General features: G+C 35.9%; 1 protein-coding gene across 1 annotated transcript in view; it reads left to right on the top strand.

The window, feature by feature from the left end:
- Positions 1 to 24,132, top strand: part of IQUB (IQ motif and ubiquitin domain containing) — a 63,422-nt gene that overhangs the window by 23,012 nt on the left and 16,278 nt on the right. Inside the window, exons 7-10 of the mRNA XM_002919028.4 lie at positions 5,398 to 5,608; positions 11,317 to 11,492; positions 19,487 to 19,657; positions 22,912 to 23,088. Coding sequence (XP_002919074.1) covers positions 5,398 to 5,608; positions 11,317 to 11,492; positions 19,487 to 19,657; positions 22,912 to 23,088 — 735 coding nt within the window. The remainder of the gene's footprint in view (positions 1 to 5,397; positions 5,609 to 11,316; positions 11,493 to 19,486; positions 19,658 to 22,911; positions 23,089 to 24,132) is intronic.

The following is a 24,132-nucleotide window of genomic DNA, read 5'->3' as shown; positions in this document are numbered from 1 at the left end:
TTTTTTTTTTTTTTTTTGATTGTTGTTGTTTTTCTATTTGTAAGTCTGGCTTTCTGAAGGTTGCTTCTGGCTTAGGATAGCCTAATGGTTAGGTAATGATTGATCAGAGGTTGTGCTCAAATTCCTTGATCTAGTAAAGCTTCCACTTTTGCTAATGGACCCATGTGTGGATTGGAGGATGCATTCAAATTTCAGACAAGTTCAGTTTCTGTTTATCCTGGCTTTTACTTTAACCTGGGTTTTCTTCTTAGATTTCTTCACATGACAGANTGCACAAGGCCTCACAGCCTGGGATATGGAGATAGGGAGGGCCTTTCTACTCTCCTGAGTATGTATTTATCCTTGTACATGTGTTCAGCCTTCAGGCAACTAGGGATATTTGGGAGGTTATTATGGTGCACTATGGCTATCTCATTTTCCTGATCCCCCTGATTAATTTCTGGCTAGTCTGCCTGTCTATTGCTTGCTCTAGAATACAATCTCAGCTGAGCGGCTGGCTGGTTTTTGTTTTGTTTTGTTTTGTTTTGTTTTTCACTGAGATTACTGTTGTTTGTGACATTGCTTAGGGGGTATGGAGTTTTTCCTCGCCTCACTTTAAATCAGTTGAGCCCCTGAATGTGGACGCAGATGAAACCAGGGTGAGGGGAAGGGGGATATGAGAGCAGCCCTAAGTTGAAATGCCACAGACTATCAGTGTTCCTACTTGAGGTTTAGTAATTTTTCTTTAATAAACATTTATTTGGTGTATGCCTTTGGTCATTTTCCAGAATCCTGAAATGGTTACTATTTTTTAAAAACAATTTGTCCAGTTTTATCATTCCTTTTTGGACAGAGTATTTGCTGAGACTTTTACTTTTCCAATCTGGTAGTCCTGCTCCCAGGTCCAAATAGAATTTTCAGTGACTTATTTTGAACATGACAGAATTTTCACAATTGAAATAAAATGTATTTTAATACATATAAAATATAAAATATATTTTAAAATATGAATCTCTTGGATCTTTATCAGAAATGTGCATGTGTGCACACACGTGTTCCTAAAATTGTAATCTGTAATCATTTATATGTATGGTCCAGTCACTGTTATCTTCTTGTGTATTTTCCTAACGGAGCTTGGCAGTTGTCTGAACTTATATAGAATTGAGCCTGTAGGCAACCCGTAGGCAAGGTGGTTGCTCTTAATTTGAGGAGGTATGCCCTGTCCATGTCTTGTACTGTCTTTGTAAAGTTGGCCAGACACTGTAGCTGGTACAGGCTTTTAGGGTCTGGTGAAGGTAGGCTGGATTGGTTGCTCATTTGTTACCACATCACTCATAACAACTACCATACTCTTCACCACCTGCAAGATCACTCTCAACGCCCCTTTGTTTGACCTGAATGTGTCCTATGGAACCTACCGCCGTGAGGAAGCAAAGAAATTACAACCCATGCAATAGGACTCATTAACTTGGAGGAGGGGGACCAACCAGGATAATTTGCCTGGCTTTTATTGCCTGAAGTTGAAATAGAAATTGGATAAAAAATAATACTCTCTCATATTATTGTATTGGCTAGCCACTTTCCTTTCAGTAATTTTCCACATTTTTAAAACACAATTGTGAGGATACTCTGTCAAATTACGTGTCTTGAATTCTTTACTGAATAGATTCTGGATTGGGTTAAGTTTAAAGAACACCTATTTAATTTCTTCCTACCCCAAATTGCTCAACTAATTGCATAATTTTAACACTAGGCGTTTGAAAGTGGGAAAGAAGTCTACTTAATAGTGAAGAAAGTAGTACTGACTAGCAATCCTCCTTCTTCCTTGCTGGGTATTTCCAGCAGATTCAGACTTAGTGTTAATGGTCCTTTTGGATTATGACTCAGCTTTGCTGGGTCTCTAGCTCAGGGCATCATTTGAACAGAAGCAGTCCTTGATGATGACAAAGACTCAAGCCTGTTAGGCTAGTGCAACACAAGTACAAGTATGTGAAAAGTTAAAGAATTTGTGCCAGAATATGTCAATGCAGTGCTTGTTTCATTGAAAAAATCTTGCTGTGAGAAGAAGGGAGAAGTCAAGGAGCATGTACCCTGTATGCTGTCTTCAAGAGTTTTTCCTGAAAGCCCCACCCAGTGACTTCCATTTACATCTTATTGGCCTGAACTGTGTCAGGTGATATCCCTGCGAGTCTGATAAATACATTTTTAAAGTTTCATATTGTTGCTCCGCAATAATTTTCTTAGTAAGGAAGTTAGGGCGAATGGATATTAGGTGAGGAGATGGAAATCTCTACAACACTTTCCGAACTCCAGCAAAATGATTTTAGAGGAATAAAAAAATATAAACATACAGAAACAAAGAATACATGAGAAGAGAGAAGAGTAAATGTGTCAATTATTTTAAAGTTGTAAAGCAGATGGAGAAATGTTAGCTTGACTTACTTAAACCAAGGAAGTGAAAATCTTTAGCAGGCTTTTCTGTTTTTCATTTCCTTGTCCTCCTCCCTCATTCCTCTTATCCAGTGAGATTTGATCTGAAATTATAATCATACATATAATTTACTATATAGTTATAATTTCCAACATAATTTTTACTGCTTATTGTTGTTTTATATATTTACATTGATATATATGATTCCCCCCCAAATAGTATGTATTTAGCTTGATAACTCTCTTGGAAGTTTTTGCTCAATTATTAAATTTTTCCGTTTTATTTTTCTTGCTGGAATACATTCTCTAGTAATTCTTTCAGAGATTATGCATGGGAGATAAACCGTCTTAGTCCTATTGAATCAACCTCATTCTTAAAGTTTGATTTGAATGTGTGTAGAAAGTTAGATTTAAACTTATTTTAAAAATTATTTTTCTTTATAGCTTTGAAACAATATTTGATTAAAAGTCTGACGTCAATTTCTCATTTGTTTCCTCTTTCTGGAAGATTTTAGGGTTTTTACTTTATGCTTAGTAATCTTACTGTGATATGCTTGAGATTTGGTCATGAACCCTTTCTATCTGAGTGCCGTTGTCTTTCTTTAGTTTGGGGACATGTACTTTTATTATATTTTGAGTAATTTCTCTAATCAACTTTATTCATTCTGTCTGGAACTTATATCAGACGTATTTTGAAATGTCTGAGTTTATTTTCCATGTCTCTTAATTTTCCTTCATGCTTTCTAATTTTTAGGACCTTTTACTCTACATTTTAAAAGATTTTCTCACCTAAGTTTCTTGCTCACTAATTCCCTCTTAGGTTCTGCACATTCTGCAGATGAGCTTACAGTCAACTACTTGTTCTCAGCCAATATCCGTTCTTCCCATTGTGGTAAAGCTTTAGCTGGGCACATGGCTGCCCCACTGCAGGCTACATTTCATAACCTCTTTTGTATATTGGTGAGGCCAAGTAACTAAGGCCTGGAAAATGAAGTGTGAGGGGAAACGATGTGTACCACTTTTGGATATTGTTCTTAAAGTGACTGGGTTGCAATTCTTTTGTCTTTTCTCCCTTTCTACTGGTTGGAAGAAGATGAGAAATGGACCAGCCACCTAGGGCATAAAAGTAGGAAGCCATTTGTTGAGTATAATAGAGCTTTCTGCCAGCCCCTAAACTGCTTGCTAATCCCTGGATTATGATGTAAGAAGGGAAAAACTTATATATTGTTTGAACAACTGTATTTTAGTGTCATTATTTAATAAGTGTAATAGCACCCAAGTTAAGTGCATTCTATTTATTTATTTTTTTTAATTTAAGAAATAAAAATTCTGTAAAATCTTTTTGTTGTTTTTTTAATATTGATGCAGTAGCCCCTTTTTTCCCCTCTGAAAATGTTAACTCTCTAGTCTGGTCTTGGTTTTCATTTTGTTTTGTTTTGTTTTACTCTAGTGCGGTGGTTCTAAAACTTTAGCAGGCATCAGAAACACCAGGAGAACTTGTAAGATACAGAATCTGTGCCCTACCCAGAATTTCTGATTGAGTAGCTCTGGGGTGGGGCCTGAGAATTTGCATTTCTAGCAGTTTTCCGGATGATATTGCTGGTCTGACCGTAACTCTTTGAGAACCACTGTTCTAGTAATTCTGTTTCACACGAAAGTAAACCTCTTTGTTGAATGAGGAGCCTTATATTTTGTGGGCTCGTCCCAAATGTTTGGTTATTCTTGGGTATGTAGGCAGGGTATTTGAGGTCCCTAATGTCCAATGTGCTATGCATATTTGTTTACTACAGCCTTACCACAGTGGTTTTAGGGGTTGGCCAAGTCTTGATTCTGGAAGAGAGAGAGTTTTCTGAAGAGGGAGTTTCTGTTCATCCCCGGTGTCACCAGCCCTCTGCGACACTAACTGCTCTTGCCTAGAGGCAAATACTTCTGTTGCTGTTTACCTAAATTGTTTTAGAGAAGCCTGTCCCTTTTGCATTTCTCAAGCAGTCACCTTGTCAGTTGCCCTAACACCCCTTCTGCCCATAGGATCCACTGGTTTAGGGCTTGAAGCTATTTTACAGGCTCTCTATTTTCTAGCTTGCCTTTCCCCCTTTCCTGTTCATGATTAGGCATAGAATCTTTCATCAATTTATTCTACCTGTGTCCTTTCTTGAGGGGATTCTTCTTAGTTTCTGTGCCTTTGGAGGACTGCTTTAGTATGATCCAGTGTCCTTATTGGTGTGTGCTTATATGATTTTCTTTAATTACCAAGGATTAGGATATGGTAAAGGGACATATTCTCTGTCCTCAATTTTGATCTAGCCTCTTCACATTTTATTTTTATTTATGAGTTTAGTAAATACAAATATAAAACTCTCTCAGCTGCATTGCAAATTTCTCGAGGATCTAGTACTATACTATAACCTCAGACATATTTATATTTCTCACAATTTAATAAATACTTGTTTGCTTAAGTCTCTCCTTTACCTAACCTGCCTTCAGTGGCTTCTACACAGAACCTACCTGCCTTGTGCCTAGTTAATGAAATGTTTTGAATATGAGCCTAAGCTAATGATAGTTAAGATAAACTAGAGGTAATTAATAGTCATAACAATAATGGTATTTATTGAGGACTTGTGATATATCAGGGTTAAGTTAAAGACTCTATATGCAAAATAAACCAAAATTAAAAAAAAAAACCTACTGAGTAGTGGAGGGAAGATTTAGACTAAATTTTACTCCAGAGCCTCTGCTCTTAAGCGTTGTACTAACTGCCTCCTAGGAAGGCATATTTGCTAAATTTCAAAGCCTAATTGCTGATGAGCATTGTTATCCACGGCTTCTATGTTCTAATGTGTGTGAGAATATCTGGCAGAGCGCTAAACCTAGACCCTTGGTACTTTTTAGTAATTACTACATTGGAATAGAAGTAACACCCTTGCCTTTTGTTATTGTCTGATGTAGTTGGTAGTAAACACTTTTTATTTCCTTTTAATTTAACTATAGGTAATAGTGCTACAGACTTACTATAGACAATGGCATGCTAAAGTGGTGGTAGAGAATTTAAAAACACAGAAAATGTTAAGACTGAAGTGGGAAGCAGAGGAAGAACTAAGGAAGATGCGAGAAAAAGAAGAATGGGTCAAATTGGACTATTACCGGAGGCATAACCCTAAAACAAAAGAAGATTTTGAACTTCTTTATAATGCACTGGGACGTAAGTTTGAAATAGTCTTTGCATAAAATATTAATTTTATAATTTTTCACCAGTGGGAAAAACAGGTTTACTAAAGACAGAAAGAAGACCTTATTATTTCAGGATGATGTCATGGGAATCTTGGACTAGAGAATTTAAAGAGATAAATAATGTTTTACATTTGGGACAAGAATTAAGGCAGGAGTAAAATTAAGAATGCTTTTATATTAACAGTGGGTAAATAAAATGTGCATACTGCTCTGTAAATTATGTGGTTTTAGTATATTTCTCTTTTGATAATCCCTGTGAGGTAAAAAGAGAAAGTATTGTCCAATTTGGTTCTCTGATGGTCTTGGGAATTTGTGAACTCAGAGTTGAGCCATTTAGAATCCCTCAGTTCAACATCCTGTCTCTGATTCTGCTCTTTAGAGGAGGGTTGGGCAATACCTTTTAATTCCCATCCATTAATGATCAGTATAAATGTATATTCTCTACACAAGTGACTTTTAGCCCTTATTTCTTCCACAAGATGTGTGCTAGTCATTGACACAATTAAAAGCTTGTTACTTGACCGGCCAAGCACTGCCTACTCAGGGCAGTAGACACCCCGTTCGTTCATTCGTTCTTTTTTTTTTTTTTTTCTTAAGATTTTATTTATTTATTTGAAGGAGAGTGAGACAGCAAGAGAGGGAACACCAGCAGGGGGAGTGGGAGAGGGAGAAGCAGGCTTCCCGCTGAGCAGGGAGCTGATGCAAGGCTCATGCCAGGACCCTGGGATCATGACCTGAGCTGAAGGCAGATGCTTAATCACTGAGCCACCCAGGTGCCCCTAGACGCAGTGTTCTTAAAGCCTTTTCCTATCACCTCCTTCCAATCTCAGCTGAAATTTTGTCGCCTACTCAGAGGCTTCTGTGACTGACAGTAGAACTTGGATATCCTGTTGTCATCACGTTCCTATGGTACCCCAAACTTTTCATTTATGTCATCACCACAATTTGTAATAACACATTTTTTTGTTTGTTTGTTTAACATTAATTTTCACTACTGGATTGTAAGCTCCATGAGAGAATAACTTAGTTGTTGTTGTTGTTGTTGTTTTTTGATGATCTCTTTATCTGTGCTTAGTTCATATGCCCATCAAATATTGATAGAATGAATGCGTGGATTGATGAAGGGGAAACTCAAAGATGGTGTAATGTAGCCATCTCTAGCTTGAGTCACAGAACATATAATTGAATACAATTTTAGGTGTCAGATATGGGGTCTGTTTAAATAGTTATATGGTAACATGCTATTTACCAAAAGATGAAACAATTAAACACTAGGTCTAACAAGCAACACTAATACATTTTTCTCTTTGGTAACATGCAAAATCGAGTGGCTTTAGGAATGTGGCAACATTTGAGGTAACAGCCTTCTCCCTGGACTTTGCATCTGAATCCCCTTTCTCATAATCATTGACGTCTGCAAATACTTCCTGTTTTACTTTAAACTTCACTTCTATTTTCATTTTCTCTCAGATGAAAACAAAGTTTGTTTCTAAGTGTTAAGAGTTAAAAGACAGCAGTGTTGGCAAGGTGTCTGTGAAAGGTCTTGTTAACAAGTGTAAAACTAAAGTTCTATTAATAGTAGAATTCTGTTCAAGTAATTTGGATATTATTGTTATTTTGTTTAGTTGACAGGCAGTTGTGCAAAACAACAGAAAATATGCTGAGTGAGGTTCTACTTTTTCTACTTATTAATGGCTATTAACTTGGACAAATCGCTCACTTCTCCAAAGCCTCAGGTTATTCATCTTTAAAAGGATTTAATGATCTCTGGCATATTTACTTCACTGGGCTTTATAAAGTGAAAATAAATATTTCATTTATGAAAGTACTTTCAAAGTGCAAAAGACTTATGCATATATAAGTTATTGTTATATGGTAAATAATTTTATACAGATTTTCTATATTAAAGTAGAACACACATACTTTGTATGTCTACACATGATTTGTGTGGGAGAAAATGAAATTTCTTACGTAAAAGAAGCATTTCTTAGTTTTCTTCCAGCCCTAAAACTCTAAATTAAAACTCTCAGAATAATAATTAAGTTGTTTTGTTTTTGTCTTTGAAACTTCTGCCCTCTTGTGGCTACTAGTGATAATTGCATAGTTTGAATTACAACTTCTAATAGGTTTACTTTTCCTTTGGGTAGTATGTCCCTCAGTAATAAAAGCAAAATATATCATTTTAAGAAAATGAATTTAACTATGTAAGATAACATAGTGTATCAAAGTCAAGGCCATTTCCAGGCAACACGGTTTTATTTTTATGTTTTTTTTCTTTTTCTTACAGCAGTATGTTGAAGGTGACTACTTTCATTGGTCTGAATTGTCACTCTTACTTCAGATTCAGCATAGGGGTCATCATCTTTAGAAAACTTCTCTTGACAGCACAAATTAGGCTCTGAGCCTCTTTTCCTTGTCCATGATTCTCTGTAAATACCACTTTCTTAACTGTCTACATTTGTACTGAGGGTGCCTGATAAGACCCTTGCTCATTATATCTAGTAAATATTTGTTGAATTGAATCTCCTAACCCTTTGCCTCGTTTTGACTTGTGCTGACAGCATTTTCTGACTCTTCTCTAATTATTACTTCTCGATCTCAAGGTACCTTGACTTTTAGCTTCTGGAGTCCATTGACATAATCTGGCTCTGGGCGTTCAGTCTGAATCTTTCTTGGTTCTCTTCACTCAGGCTTTCAGTCTGTGAATGAGAATTTTAAAAAGCAGATGCATGTAAACTGGTAGTAGTGGACAAAATCTTGTATATTCTGCTATTTCTTATTTGGAAATTGCAAGTTTAGATCTCAGAAATTTTAGAATGTGTATAGACTTTAGGACTATCCTTTCATTTTATAGTTGAATTTCAGACCCTGGAAATTGGATGATTTGTCCAAGAAGATAAGTTAAAGAGATAAAATAAATATATTCTTTCAAATGAACTAGTTCCTTTAATATCTTTTTCTTTAAAAATATTGGTGTATATTGACATCTGTTATGGACTGAATTGCGTTCCTCCAAAATTCACATGTTGAAGTCCTAATCCCAGTACCTCAAAATATGACTGAATTTGGGGAGAGGACCTTTGAAAAGGTAATTCAGAAAAGAATAAGGTCATATGGACAAGCCCTAACTAGTATGACTGATGTCATTATCAGGAGAGGAGATTGGGACACAAACACGCATGCGCCCCCCTCCCCCCAAACACACACATAGAAGATCATGTAAAGACTTTGTAGGATGGTGGCCCTTTAGAAGCCCAGGAGAGAGGCCCTCAGAAGAAACTAACCCTGCCATCACCTTGATCTTGAACTTCTATCTTCCAGAACTGTGAGGACATAAATAAATTTCTGTTGTTTAAGCCACCCAGTCTATGGTACTTTGTTATGGCAGTCCTAGAAAATTAATTCAGTATTCCAGTTTTGTTTTTGTTTTTATTATCATCATCCCTATGGAACATATATTTTATGAAAGGGGGCAGAATCTCTCTTGTTTTCTTCAGTGTATTTTCTGTATAGGTCTGGAAGCTGTTAATTCAGATAGAAAATAAGTTTTGTCCATGTATTCCTGATTCCTGTGTGTTTCTATTCCTTATTGGTAGTTGGGACATGGTATTTCTCTGATGTCATGTTCCATTCCTTACTATAGATTTACAGGGAGGTTGTTCATCTAATGGAGAATTTTATTGGAATTAAAGCCCATTCTTTTCATTTCTAATTAGCTTCACTGGATTGTTCCCTTTTAAAAAATTATACTAATAATTTAAGCAAAATGTAAAGTCTGAATATATATGACTATAAGTGAATTTGAGTGCATATATACTGTATATCTCCAGATTCACCCAAGACGTAAGTATTAATCTAAGAGAGCAGTATATTGCTATTTGAGGCTGGCAGGATAGCTTAAGTAATATCCTAGTGGCCTAAATTTATTACTGGTCCCAAAGGTTTCTAACATAAAACTGGAAGTAAAATAGGCTTACTTATATCATTCAATTTTTATTTGCTTTCTGGGAACATCTATATAATCCCACGAGGTAAATATTCTCAGTTGTTATTTCCACAAGCAAGCAATTTTTCTCTTCATTCATATACTGCCTTTACATATGAGAATTTTGTCTAATTTTTAAAAGTTCTTTTGGTTGGTAGAACTACTCTTAAAGGATAAACTCATCAATCATAGATTTCCTGGACTTTCATAACATAATTTAGCCCTTAAATTTACAACCCTTTTGCTGAAGACAATTTAGCTTTTAAATTTAAAAATCTTTTTGAACAGACCAAGCTGTACAGTGTCTGAATAATGTATTCCCAGTAAGGGACAGAGTGGACTCTTATAAAGAGTACCACTGGCATGTCCTTGGCCTAATCAGGATGATTTCAAGTTGAAAGTTGAGAGGAAGAAGAAATAGTTTGATAAAACTTTAAAACTAGATATCATCAAAGGCAGTGGTTGTAACAGAAGGCCAGAAACAACAATTTATTTCAGAGAGAGAGCATGAGAGAGGGAAGGGGCAGAGGGAGAGAGAGAATCTCAAGCAGACTCTTGGCTGAGCACGGAGCCCTTCGTGGGGCTTGATCCCAGGACCCTGAGATGATGACCTGAGCCAAAATGAGTCAGCTGCTCAACCAACTGAGCCACCCAGGTGCCCCTAAGATGAGTAAATAAATCTTTAAAAAAAATAATTGTCTTTATTTTTAAAACTAAGAAATTTGAGTCATCTGACAGAGGAATTTAGCTGGAAAGGTAAAAAAGCAATTCAATGATAGGTATTTTCACATATATCAAAATAGTAAACACACACATATATATGAGAAATATATATATATCAAAATATTAACCATGTTTATATATTTATATACATATATATGGGAAGGAAATAACATGTTACCCTCTGTGTATCTTCTTCTGGGGGGGTTATCTTCCTGAGGGAAGTTAATCTTTTTTTAATCATTTTATTTTATTTTTTTTCATCACAAGTGTACTCCTTTTTCCTTTTCTTTTCCTTTTTTTTTTTTTTTTTTGAGTAAGCTGTATACCCAAGGTTGGGCTCAAACTCACAACCCCCAGATCAAGCCAGCAAGGCACCCCAGTAGGTGTATGCTTTAATCCCCATCACCTCTTTCCCCCTCCTCCCACCACCTTCTCTCTGGTAACCATCAGTTTGTTCTCTAGAGTTACGAGTCTATGTCTTGGTTTGCCCTTCTCTCTCTCTTTTTTTTTTTTTCACTTTGTTCATTTGTTTTGTTTCTTAAATTCCACATATGAGTGAGATCACATGATACTTGTCTTTATCTGACTTCCTTATTTCGCTTAGGTAGCAAAAGCAGGTGTTCTCTTGAAAGGGGGTCTGAGTAGTATATGTTCATGGCTGCTACAAACCCAAACCATATATTTTTCAATACTGGGGAGAGCATGTGCTTACTGGGAGGCATAATTTGACATTATCTGGGCTGATTTCCTTTGGCTTCTCTTTGTTTAATTTTATTGCTTTAAGTTTCTTAGCTTCCATTTTATCCTATTTTTTCATGTCAGGTGTACAATATGAATGCTTATATTCATGTATAATTTTATTCAAATTGACGTAAAAATAAAATACTGTTTGTCAGGATATGATGGTAAAAAATTTTCTGAAAAGATGTGGGATTTTAAAAACTCAAGAGTCATTCATGTTATTCCTCTAGTCTGGCAGCAAGAAGAATTTGCACGCATTAACCAGTCTTTCACTGGAGCTGAAAGGAAAGCTGCTTTGTGTGAACTTCTGGAAAAAGAGACCCAGATAATTGCTTCCATTGGGAGGCATAGATACATTGCATATATGGCAAACCGGGAAGAATTGACGCAAGCTTTTTTGGATAAGGTTAGTAAAGTAACAGTTATTTAAATAAGAATGTATCCTGAGTTTAAAAATGTAGAATAATGAACTAAAAAAGAGACTTACATTGTACGAATTTGCATGTTTAAATTTTCGGTGTGTGTTTTTCTTTTTTCTGGTATAGCTTTAGACTTTTAACTGTGGCCTAGACTAACAGTTGACAATTAACATGAAATTAGTATTTTCTTAACTAAAAGGTTTTGGCCATGAAGGGAAAAATAAAGATACCTTCCTTGTGACTGTTCATTTAGCTTTAGGCTGGCTATGGAAGTTAGATGAATCGTACACCCTGATGAAATGGAGAGTTATTGAAGTCACAAAATGTCTGGATTTGGGATGTCTCATAGTAAGCAACCTGGGGAAAAGAGCTATAGATTAATGTTTTTGCTTTTGCTCACCAGGTCATTAACTGATTAGAACTTTCTGATCAAAAGCATATATGATTATTGAAAACCATGAAAACATACAATTAAAGGAAAAACTAATCTTTTCATGTTGAAACTGCCTGTTTGATATTGATTGCATAGCCTGTTTCCATAGTGACCAATCTCCTTTTGTAAACCTGATCTTTCCAAACAATTAAAAGCCAATCCAGACACAAGAAGAAAAGGGATAGAGTTCTTCAAGATCTTTGCCTATAGTGACTCTAGCTGAATGGTTCTTGTTATTTGAGAACATTTGTTCTTAAAAACCGTGTTTTTTTGATACTATAAATGCCCTCCTCTCATTTTACTAATGCACTCTCTTGTTTGATCTCAGTTTTTCTTGTGGCCTTAACTACTACCTACAGCCTGGAGCTCCCTGCAGGTCCAGACCAGATCTCTCTTAGGAGCTTCCAAATCATGTATCCAATTGCCTATTGTTACTGCTCTTTGGGTGTCTCAAGAGTACACCTTAAGTTGACATGTCAACACTGAAATTAAATCATCTCACCATTCCCTGGCCCCTCATTTCCAAACTGATCCTGTTTTGTGGTGCTCACATAATTTATCTTCATGAATGTTTCATCATCTATTCATTTGCTTCAGGCAGACACCTGGGCATTACTCTTGACACCCCGTGCAGCCACCAACCAGTTTGTTCTATTACTTTAATAATCTTCTCAATCCTTTATTTCTTCCTTTTCAAAGTCACTACTATGGTGTATAGGGAAATGGCTCTGCCATGGCACCCTGATGATCTTGCGTGTACCCAAACAGGCCAGGTGGGCAAGACTTGAGCCACAGCTAATCTGAATCTTGGTGTAATGCCTTGTGATCCTGCTGCAAGATGAAAGGATGGGAGGCTTCTGAAGAGATGCTGTGGAGCAGTTCCTTTCTTTTGCTTCCCTGTGTCCCCTCGGAGGCTGTCATGAGACAGGTCTTGTCTTGTACGTGTGAGCTTCACAGTGATTCAGTTGAATGTGGATTTCCTTCTCATTTGGATTACTTTATGTCTCCAAATTAGGCTCTCAGTCTCACTTCACTTACCCTCCTGTCATCCATACCACTTCACTTACCCTCCTGTCATCCATACCACTGCCATAGTGACCTCACTAAACACAGCTCTGCTCCTGCCTCTCCACTGTCCTCAGGGAGTAAGGATTTTCATAATCGATCCTTAGCACACCTCACCTGTCCTGCTGTTGTCCCATGGTCATCTCTGCTTGCACACTATAGCCACACTACACCAGCTATGCTCAGTTACTTGCACGTCCTCAGAAAGACCACGTGCCTTCCATGCTTTTGCATGCAGTGTTGCCTCTACATGGAACATCCTTTCCCTCCTTCCTTAGTAGCTAGCTACGCACCCTTTAAAACAAGTTCAGATGCCCCTTCTTCCAGAAGGGATCTGCTGATCGTCCTACTCTAGCCTGTACTATACACTTTCATGAGACCCTGTTTCACTTCTGTTTTAGTACATAGTGGTCAGTTTTTTTTATATCAATTTACATGTCTGAATCATGCCTAGATACTGAGTTTCTTCAGCAAGAGCTGTCTTTTATCTCTGTATCCTCATATCCTAGCACAGTGCTTATCATTGAGTTTTACTAAATGCTTGTGGAGGAAGGCTGGGAGGAAAACTAAGGGACAGAAATAATGGTTGTATAATTTCATATTTCAGGTATTATCAAGAAATTATGCTATGTAGATACTGTCATTTCAGATTCTTGAACATCTTCATTCTAGGAAAGATGGAAGCATAATATTCATACTTCTCCGGAGTCATATTTCAAACTAAGCTTATTCCTTTAGCAAGTTTCTTTATCTTGAATCCGGCTTCACCACTGGGAACTCTGTTCCTTATGTGTCTTATTGTTAACCTTACCACGAGGACAGCATGGACTTAAGGCAACAAAGACCCAGAATGTTTGAAGGAGCTGGGGGCCTCTGAGGTCCAGTAGACAGGGAAGACGAGTGGCACCTACTCTTCCTTATTCCAGGCTAGAACTTTTACAGGAATTCCTACTTAGGCTTTCTCTGATGCTTTGTTTCCTATAAACTATTTTAAATTCTTCTTTTAATCCTTATAGAGTGTCTATTCTACTTATGCTTCTATACCCCCCGCACCCCACCACCCCATCACCCCAGACCTCATGTCTAAAGTTGTACCTAAACCTTTTTTGAATTACAAAGAGTTCAAAAGTAGATAAAGTCCCAGCATGTAATATTGACTCTGGAGCCAGTTGATGACCGTTGCCCTTTCTCATGAAGTGTCACACTCTACAAAGGTCTGGAAATCTCACCAAAAAAAAAAAGATGAGATGGAGAAATTTTGTTCACAGAAATTTTCATGAGGAAGAAAGATCTGGTCTTTGTTTTTTGTTGTTTTTTTTTTTTATAAAAACTGTTAAGTTGTTGGGGTAGAAACTGAGACCCTGAAGAATCCTGAATGTAGGAAGAATTGCCAGGAAGATGAAGTCTTTTAAGTGTTGCCAGAGAGAAGAAGAGAAAGTAGAGTGAGGAGACAGTTGGAAGGCAATGAGGCACAATGTGGCCCTTGTAACTTTTTAGCTATATTACTAAATAAATATTAAGGGCAAGATAATTTTTTTGGTAAGAGGAGAGGGAACGAGAGAAATGATTGGGCCTTATACTGATTCAGGACAGCACCCAAGGATGCAAGACTAGAAGACTGAAGGAAGGAGAGAAAAATTAGCCACAAGAACTTGCAGAAATCAAGGGAAAGGCTTTTAGTGAGTCATAGGTTTTAGAATTTAAATTCTAAATTCACGGTCACCTCAGCTGATAAGCCAGTTAATTTCACCGGTCCTCAGGCTAAGATTTAGAGGAAATGGACATTTTAGCTGATACAAGGGGATTTTACCACAGTTTCGACCAAAATGTTGTTTAGGGCAAGGAAAACACATCCACAGGTTGGAACTGCTACACTTGAAGCTGATCCTAATCCATTACATAGCTTCATTAGTTTAGTCCTTAAAAATGTTGACTAACAGTGACTTTGGCCTACTTTTAACCTGTTATGGTAAATTATAAAATCTTTGTTATTCTGCTTAAATTCATTTAAATCACCTTTTTGTATAGGATGCCATACTAAACATCATAGAAAACAATAGAGAGAGATTTTGTAGTCTTTCCTTGGACATACTTCTACAATATCTATTCCTCTTTAGGCCTGTCTACCTCTCCTCTCCCCCACACCTACCATTGTCTCTAATATTCAGGAGGAGACAGTGCTGATTTCATAAAACTTGAAGTAACTTATTATCCTACAGTTTGTGGGGTTTTTTGTTTGTTTGTTTTGTTTTTGATTACTAAGAAAAAGTAGCTTATAACTAATCCCTGAAGCTAGACAAGGTCAGAGTTTTTTCAAATGTCAAAACTAACAGTCAGAGCCATAATGCAGACTTTAAGATCCACATTTAGCACCATAACAAATAGATATATAAAGAAAATATTTACTTTCCTATAATTTGGGAGTAACTTTGGAGAATAAAATTTTATGTTTGGTTTTAGTTTAACTTCATTGTATCTAAATATTATGTGGTTTACTGAACTTATGTTTTATTTTTAATTTTCTTATCCTGAACATAGAATTTCTCTGAGTAATGAATGATATTATTTCCAATTAGTCCAATCAAGGCATTAAACTAATCAGGGTATTATGGATTCATACTAAGCCTTCATTCTCCATAAAAGGCTTAATCTAAAGATCTTTTTGAAGTATTAGTTAAATAATTTGTAATTTTAACACATCAAACATTGACCTCAGTGGCAGGTTATCAAATGTTATAACTCACAAGCTGCCGGAGATGAAAAAAAGCAGGCCAAGAAATTCGAATAAAAAATCATCAGCCAGTTTCTAATGTATCTTGTGTTCTCTTCACCCAAACTGTGTTAAAGAGACAATTTGAATTTCTGCAGGACTTTTTCCCTAGAGTCAAGGCCATTTATTTCTTTGATTCACATAGCACTTCTCATAGTCACGACCTAAAATACTGCAGTCCTTGTGAGCTCTGTCATTTAAATGTTTTTTTTTCTCCCCCATACTCTGGTGGCCAACAGCTAATGGGATAGAAAAATGCAACCGATTTTTGCTTCTCGCTGAGCACCATAGTTCACAGGGGTGTCCTCTGTGTGTGAACAAAACCCCTTTGCTGTGTAAAAGAAAAGTTGATCACAACGCAGTAGCTTTTTGGGGGGTTAGGGTTATTCTTAATTTGTGCCCTTGGGGACCTGAGTATTAATTTAGGAGGAAGAAAGCCCTCCTCTCACAGTGCAGTCATTTCTTCTCTTGTGTGGAAGCCTGCTGCTCTCAGGTTTTTGTTATCTCTCCACCTTCCCTTCCTTGAAAGGTGTCTTCCTGCTGTTCTTCTGTTTCTCTCCTCCGGAGTCTGCCCTGTCTGAATTGTTGGCAGCTTAATGGAATTTATTACGCTCCTGTTTTCCGAAGCAATTTAAGAACATGATTGTTGTACATCTCTTATTACAGGCAAAGCATTCAAAGAAAAAAGGAAATAGGAAAGAGAAATAAGCAAAGTTGACGCATTTTCCTGTGTCAGAGTAAAAAAAAAACCCATATATACCTTAAAGCCTGAAATCAAAGAAGCTTAGACTTGAATGAAGACCAACTTATCAGTGTTGGCAGCAATACATCCAAGTATAAAAACAGCTTTGTCAAACAGAATTTTTTTTATATCTTTTAGTGCTAGCTAGGGAAACTCAAACTTCAAATCTAGGATTCTTTGATTATATCACTGTGGCTAATTCCTGGTTATTCTTCAGGTTTCATCTTAGACATGATTTTCTATTCACCAAGTAATTGCTTCATAGCAACCTGTGGTTAGTTATCTACTTACTTGCAATCATCAAGCATAATCACCCTTTATTTTAATTACTTATGTTCTTTTCTTTACATATTGTTAGATTTGAGGGTTCTTGAAATCAGTATAGTATTTTATTTACTCTGCCTAGTACACTGACTAATAATATATAGTAAACACAACAAATATTTGTTGGATGAATGAATGAGTATGGTAGGTCCTATCAGATATACAGAACTGTGAGAAATTTATTACTTAGACAATCTTTCAGGAGAAATAAAATTAACAAGCAAGATAACTATAGAACAATTTGGATTTAAATTTCATTGCCCTGAGTGATTGAAACAGAGACACTGCATACGTGTGTGTGTGTGTGTGTGTGTGTTTACAAGTACAATAACACTTCAGATACTAGCAATTTCATTAGTTCAAAACATAGTAAAGAATTTTTATGGAAAAGGTAGGGTTAAAAATTGGAGGGTGGGAAAGATTTGGTTGTTGAATATATTTGGAAAAAAATCCGAGATATTACCATATCATACTATATTAGATGGGGCTAAAAACTTGGAGGGGAGGTGGAGTTAAATCAGTCTGTCAGCTAAAATACAATTTAGTAGATGAACTAGGCATTTCATTAGAAGGTAATTATACTTGGATTATTACAGATGAAGTAAGTTACCACCTGCAGAGCAAAAGGTATTGTCCACATTACTGGAAGAAAGGAAATTGCATTTAATAGAACCACCCTAAAGAAAATTGCATGGAAAGATTAAGATACTAGTTAGACTTTAAAATATCACAGTATGAAACTTAGCCTAAGATTGCTTATTCCTTAAAACTTTTAAAAGGAGCTTTGAAACAAGCATTAAACTTTAGTAAAACTCTGAGGCCTACCCCAAACAAGGCTGTATCTATTTAAAAAAAAAAAAAATATATATATATGACAATAATTAAATGACAAAATATTTTCTTTTTAAGATTTTATTTATTTAGTTAGAAAGCCACAGAGAGAGAGAGCTCACACACGAGCAGGTGGAGGGGCAGAGGAAGAGGGAGAAGCAGCCTCCCTGCTGACGAGGGTCTCCAAAGGCTTGATCCAAGAACCCCAGGATCACAACCTGAGCTGAAGGCAGATGCTTAACTGACTGAGCCACCCAGGCACCCCTACAAGATATTTTCTTATTGAGCTATTTCCTTTTTATAATCCTTGATAAATTTTAGTTAATTCTATCAGTCTGCTAAGTAGCAGTACATTATTTAATATTAGATTTATGCCTCAAGAATATAAATTATAGGGTTGCAGCCTCTCATTTGCTGAATTAAAACTAGAACTGAGAATCTAAAGTTTCTGATGAAAATTCCTAGCTCTGAACAGCACTTATTTTGGCTTTGATCAGAAAATGTTGCCATTACTTTGAAAACATATCAAATATAGTTGTTTTTAGATGGTACTTTTCAGTTTTCAATGTAATTTAGCTAATATGAAATGTAAAAAATTTTAAAAGTAAGGCTGTAACTAAAACTTCCTCATAATCCTGTCATTCTCAATATAGCCTTATATTATTTTTCAATTTGGCTAGTCTGCATTCCTGATGATTTGTTCCCATAAATGGGCTTCTCTTTAAACTTTAAATTATATCAAATCTAAGATTTAAATGGCTGCAAGTATGGCATAAATGGGACTGCAGGTCTCCAAAGCAATTACATTCAGCCTATAAAAAATCCAGCATTTGGACAGTTAATAGTTGTGATCAAAATTGCCTTGTTTCTGATAAATTAAAATCCGGGAAAGAAATTGAGCAGCTGTGTACCATAAAGAAGAAGAGAAAATAGTGAGTTTTCACTGTGAAATTTCTAGGTGAATGCATCTTTTCTCAAAGTCTCGGTGAGAGGGAACAGGAGCAGTGTCAAACACAGACTTAATCTTCATTAAAGATTGTGGTGGTGTCTCTGGTGTCTCACTCCACACTCCATCTCCTGAATTCTTAGTCCAGGAGTCTGCAGATGAGCTTCAGGGGAAGTGAATGCCATTTCTAACCCTCAGTTCATGGGGTGGCCTAGGTTAGGAGGCACCAAGCCAGATTGGGAAATAGGGAGTGAGAATTGTAGCCGTCATCAGGAGGCAGGGGCCACAGCACTGCTAAGATAGCTAAATATAACCGTTTGACTACGGACGTCTGCTTTGTGAGGAACTGTGAACTTGTTAGAGTTATGTTTATCGGAAACAAAACTAACTTACGGAGTCCCATTTTGTAGTATCTGTAGGTCTAATGCATTGAGAATTGTAACCATTGCTCCACAGAAGTTGTCTTCAATTGGCAAAGCATGATCAAGACACATTTCTATAAATCAATATAATTGAACCAAGCAGATCATTTTTTTAAATATTCCAAATAGCATGCCTTTTCCCAAAGGGTGATGAGTTACTCCATATACCCATTAAGCCATTCAACATACTAATTAGTACAAACTAGTAGCAAATTCTGAATTCTGTAGAAATGTTTGCACTTCCACAGACTAAATAGCTCTTTTATTTTTTTTTTCCTAAAATGTTTTACTTTCCCATGGTCTACAAATTCTTCAATTAATTTCCTCAAGTTTTAGTGGTACTTTTATTCATAAAGCACATGATACTAAGTTAGCTTTTAGTAGAAGTAACAAAATTATTTTTAACCTTTAATTAACTGATAATTATAAACATAATATTATTTTTAAGTGTTCAGCTCCAAAGGTATGGAGAACATTTAGTGGCAAAATAATTGAGATGGATACACAGTTCACCATCAGAGCCAGAGAGCTGCAGAGCATCTATAAATGCATTATGCTGAAAAACATCTCTCAAGATGAAAGGCTGGATGTACTCCTAACGCTTAAACATACTGTGAAGGTACATTAACTTTCTCTTAATTTTTAAGTATCACTATCAATAAAAAAAAATGAATACTAAACTAAACTGTTTTGTATTAATTATAAAGATGATTAATCAATGTTTATACATATGAATTTATTTTGTCAACAGCTATATTGTTTTGGTAATTTGGGGAGGATGTGGTTTATGTATTCATATTTATCTAAAAATTCTCAAGCTGTATGTTATGATATATAATAAATGTAAATATAGCACAATGAATATTCGAAACATAAATATACCCATCTCTGTGCAATGGATGCAAATATATAGCATGGGATTAATACTCAACTCAGTTCAATAAAGCAGCAACTGTCTATATATTTTGCCACTTTTCAGTGAAAATTTTATTTTTAGCAGTTAAAGCAGCATTAGAGTGTTTTAATTTTTTTCTCTTTATTTATTGATTTAAGACACTTTAAATAGTTGAATAAATGGTTCTTGTTGGGAGGTAAGTCTCCATAGATCTCTTGTGTTTCTCCCCATCTTTTTTCCTTTTTTAAAGATTTTATTAATTTATTTGAGAGAGAGAGAGAGAGCAGGAGTGGAGGGAAGCAGCAGAGGGAGAGGGAGAAGCAGACTCGCCAATGCAGGACCCCATCCCAGGATGCTGGGATCATGAGCTGAGCTGAAGACAGACACTTAACCTACTGAGCCATCCAGGTGCCCCCATTTCTCCTCATCTTGAGAACAGAAGCATTGACTCAATTAGGCATTGACTGCCTTTGTCCTGGATTACCTTTTTAAACATGTTTGTGTAGTGACTAACATTGGAAGATAGAGATAGTTAGGAAAAAAGGGAGAAGCAGTAGGTCCAGAAGTCGGAAATGAGCATTATATCTATGGCGGGCAGTAAAAAAGCCAGACTAGGAGAAAAAGAGTACAGGTAGGGAATACAGTAGAAATCCTCCTAACTGACATATTTAGGAACATAAGCTGGTTAATAACAATAGTAATAATAACAATAAAAAGAAAATAAAACGAAAGGATAGTCTTACAAAAATAAATTGTGTTTATCTTAAGATGTTTAATGTAATATATCTACGTGTACATTTATTTAACAATATTTTGATGGAGGATTAAGGCCTTTTTAAGCATGACTCAAATTCTGGATCTATTCATTATGGCTGTATAATCTTAGATAAGTTATTTAATATTTCTGAAAATCAGTTTCATCATTTGCAAAATTAGCTGCTTGGAGGATATAAATATATGTGTATATATATATGTATGTATATATTTATAAAATATAAATAAATATAATCTATATATATGCTTACAAATAGGGAGCCCTCAATGAATAATAGGTATTACTTTGATGACAATTACTAACAGAGAGCAGGGAATCTTAAACCTGAGTACACATTAGAATCATCTGGAGAGCTGGAAAGAGAGAGCAAGATTTACAGAGACAGAGAGAGATTGAAAGAGAGAGAATATGAAAATAAATGAATAAGGGATGATATCTAGGCCCCATTTCAGAGAAGTTAAATTAGATCCTCAAGTGTGAGGGCAATGTTAAAACCTTTAAAAGTCTCCCCCAGGTCATTCTAATATGCCTTCAGAGTCAAGGACCCCTCATATAGACTCTTGAGTTAGCTTTATCAAGTATGTATTAAAAAGTACAGGGGGCGCCTGGGTGGCTCAGTCATTAAGTGTCTGCCTTCAGCTCAGGGCGTGATCCCAGAGTCCTGGGATCAAGCCCCACATCACATTCTTCCCCTGGGAGCCTACTTCTTCCTCTCCCACTCCCCCTGCCTGTGTTCCCTCTCTCGCTGGCTGTCTCTCTCTGTCAAATAAATAAATAAAATCTTTAAAAAAATAAAAATAAAAAAAATAAAAAGTACAGAACATTATTTTACAGTTACACTTGACTTCATGTTCTGACTCCTTCATTCAAACTATGTTTCTTTTAATCCTCTCTTGAGCAGTTGGAGCAACTTAATTGTATTTTACTACTCATAAATCCTACCTTAATCACTTAATTCCTACTTGGGACTTTTTTTTTTCAACCACACTCATTTCTGTCACTTTATTAAAAAATTATTGTGAATTATACAAATTTGCAGAAAAAATATGTAAAATATACACATATATATACAATTTAACAAATATGAAGTTACCAACCATGTAACCTATCTCGACCCTAGAACAGGACATGGCCAACATTGCGAGTACCCCCTTTCTCTTTGTAATCCCAGTTCACCCACTCATCCCCTAGAATGTTGACTTTCTTTTTCTTTATAATAATTTTTTATTATGTTATGTTAGTCACCATACAGTACATCCCTAGTTTCTGATATAAAGTTCCATAATTCATTACTTGCTTATAACACCCAGTGCACCATGCAGTACGTGCCCTCCTTAATACCCAAGGGGAGGGGGGTGTGGAATTAGAATGTTGACTTTCACAGCAGTCATTTCCTTGATTTTCTTTATAGTTTTACCACCTATATATGTATGTATATATATATAAATATATATACATATGTATCTTTAAATAATATAGTTTAGTGTTGCTTATTTTTGGATTTTATTTAAATGGAATGATACTGTATTATCTTGTGCCTTGCTGCTTTTGCTCAACAACATTAATTTGTAAGATATAAGCTTGTTATTGTATATAGCTGTAGTTTATTCATTTACATACATTTGATATTCTATCAGTATATGTCTTGTATGAAAAAACCATCCCTTATTTATGTCATCAATTTATTTGTGGATATTTGGTTGTTTCTAATTTTAAACTATTGTGAACAATGATTCTATATGCACATTTATCTAAAGCACTCTAAAGAGTGGAATTGGTGGATTGTAGATTAAGCATATCTGAAAGTCTACAAGACAATGTCAAGTTTTTTTCCCAAATTAGTTGCACCAGTTTATACTCCTGCCAGTTTCTTTTGAAATTTCTTTCTTTTGGAATATAGTTTTCAGTTTGGTGATAATTTCAAAAACTAACTTAGTGACTTTAAAATTCTATACTGGGGGCGCCTGGGTGGCTCAGTCGTTAAGCGTCTGCCTTCGGCTCAGGCCCTGAGCCCAGGGTCCTGGGATTGAGCCCTGCATCGGGCTCCTTGCTCCGCTGGGAGTGTGCTTCTTCCTCTCCCCCTGCTTGTGTTCCCTCTCTCGCTGCCTGGCTGTCTCTCTCTGCCAAGTAAATAAATAAAATCTTTTAAAAAAAATAAAAATAAATAAAAATTCTATACTGAATATGTTTGTGTTTTGTGTAGGAACATGAATGTAAACTGACTCAGGAAATTCTAGAATTGATTGACAGAGAGGTGGACCTTATGATGAGAGGAGTCAAACATCATAATCTTGAAGGACTCAGAAAAAGAATTGCAACACTCTTTTTTCATTACATCAAAACACCTCTATTTAATCCAGAAGTTGCAAGACATCTTAAGGTACTCTACTTTTTTTCCTGTATTTTTTTCTCAGAATTCTGAGATATGCCATAGTAAATTGAAGTACATTCAAATTTTGTTTTAGTGCTTTACTTGGGGTCCATGTGGAAGACCATCTTGTTGGTGAAATCTCTTTTAAATGACTGTTTTTTATGTTAATAAATTAAACTTAGTCTTTAACTTCTTCTGTGTCTATATTTTTGTACTGAATTCCTCCCTACTCTCTGAACCAAACTGAATATTGTACTGTGCAATCCTGATCTCTCACACTATCATGCTTTTGAACATACTATTACTTCCACCTGGAATGCTCTCCCCTATTTCATTCAGCCAGCTCTTGTTCATTTTCTGACACTTAATTCACAGGTCCGCTCCTTCATGAGGCCTCAGAGAGAATTAAACTTTTCATTTCTTTCTTTTTTTTTTTTTTTTTTTTTTAAGATTTTATTTATGACAGAATGGGAGGCAACGAGAGAGGGAACACAAGCAGGGGGAGTGGGAGAGGGAGAAGCAGGCTTCCCGCTGAGCAGGGAGCCCGATGCGGGGCTCAATCCCAGAACGCTGGGATCATGACTTGAGCCGAAGGCAGGCACTTAATTACTGAGCCACCCAGGTGCCCTAAACTTTTCATGTCTGAGATTCCATATGTGCCTTGTTTGTGTTCCCTTATAATATTGCTTAGTCATAGTTATTACTAAACAGATCTGTGTAGATATCCTGAGAGAACTTCAAATGTAATATGTATTTGTTCCAATTCCAACATGCTTAGGCTTCTATGAGGATTTTGCTGTCTAGAGCAAAGAAAAATACCTTATTGCCTTCTCACTGTCCAAAACTATTTAAAGCAGTTTTAGTAAAGTTTGGAAAGGAGTAGTTTACTAAGAATTCTAGTGTTTATTCTAATGATTATATTTAGGGCTATAATTTATTAAGAAACTGGTTAAACATCTATTTTGCTTTTTTGATATAAAATCTCAATATTTAGTCAAAACTTTTAGAAAGATAAAATTAATTTCTTTTTTTAATGGATTTTTATTATTTATT

The sequence above is a fragment of the Ailuropoda melanoleuca genome, chromosome 1 (assembly GCF_002007445.2).
Source record: "Ailuropoda melanoleuca isolate Jingjing chromosome 1, ASM200744v2, whole genome shotgun sequence".
In the NCBI taxonomy this organism is placed as follows: domain Eukaryota; kingdom Metazoa; phylum Chordata; class Mammalia; order Carnivora; family Ursidae; genus Ailuropoda; species Ailuropoda melanoleuca.
This window is presented reverse-complemented; position numbering and strand designations above follow the sequence as displayed.